The sequence below is a fragment of the Corvus brachyrhynchos genome, unplaced genomic scaffold, assembly GCF_000691975.1.
Source record: "Corvus brachyrhynchos isolate BGI_N302 unplaced genomic scaffold, ASM69197v1 scaffold875, whole genome shotgun sequence".
Classification (NCBI taxonomy): Eukaryota; Metazoa; Chordata; class Aves; order Passeriformes; family Corvidae; genus Corvus; species Corvus brachyrhynchos.
Window position 1 is genome coordinate 52,477 of NW_008238107.1, and position 275 is coordinate 52,751.

Here is a 275-nt window from a genome sequence, read left to right on the forward strand (position 1 = left end):
GGTGCGTGCCCCCCGGACAGGGGCGGGTCCCCACGGGGTGGGGGCGGGGGCGAGGGGGGGCCCGTGTCCCCCAAAACCCGCCCAGGGGAGGGCTCCAGGGCTGGGGGGGGGAAAGGTGGGGGAGTTAGGCAGCCCCTCTCAGCCCCACTCCAAAGGGGCCCCGTCCCATGTCGGGGGGTGGGGGAAACTGAGGCACAGGTGGGGTGTGATTTTGGGGGTCTCACTGTCACCTCCATGGCCCTAAAACCTGAGTTGCAAAGCCCCAGAAATGGGGT

The 275-nt window shown here is 69.8% G+C and overlaps 1 protein-coding gene across 1 annotated transcript in view; it reads right to left on the reverse strand.

Annotated features, from left to right (window-relative positions):
- Window positions 1-269, reverse strand: part of RARG (retinoic acid receptor gamma) — a 3,304-nt gene extending 3,035 nt beyond the window's left edge. The window contains exon 1 of the mRNA XM_017733379.1: window positions 6-269. Within this exon, the coding sequence (XP_017588868.1) occupies window positions 6-236 (231 nt within the window). The 5' untranslated portion in view covers window positions 237-269. The remainder of the gene's footprint in view (window positions 1-5) is intronic.
- Window positions 270-275: the final 6 nt, after the last annotated feature.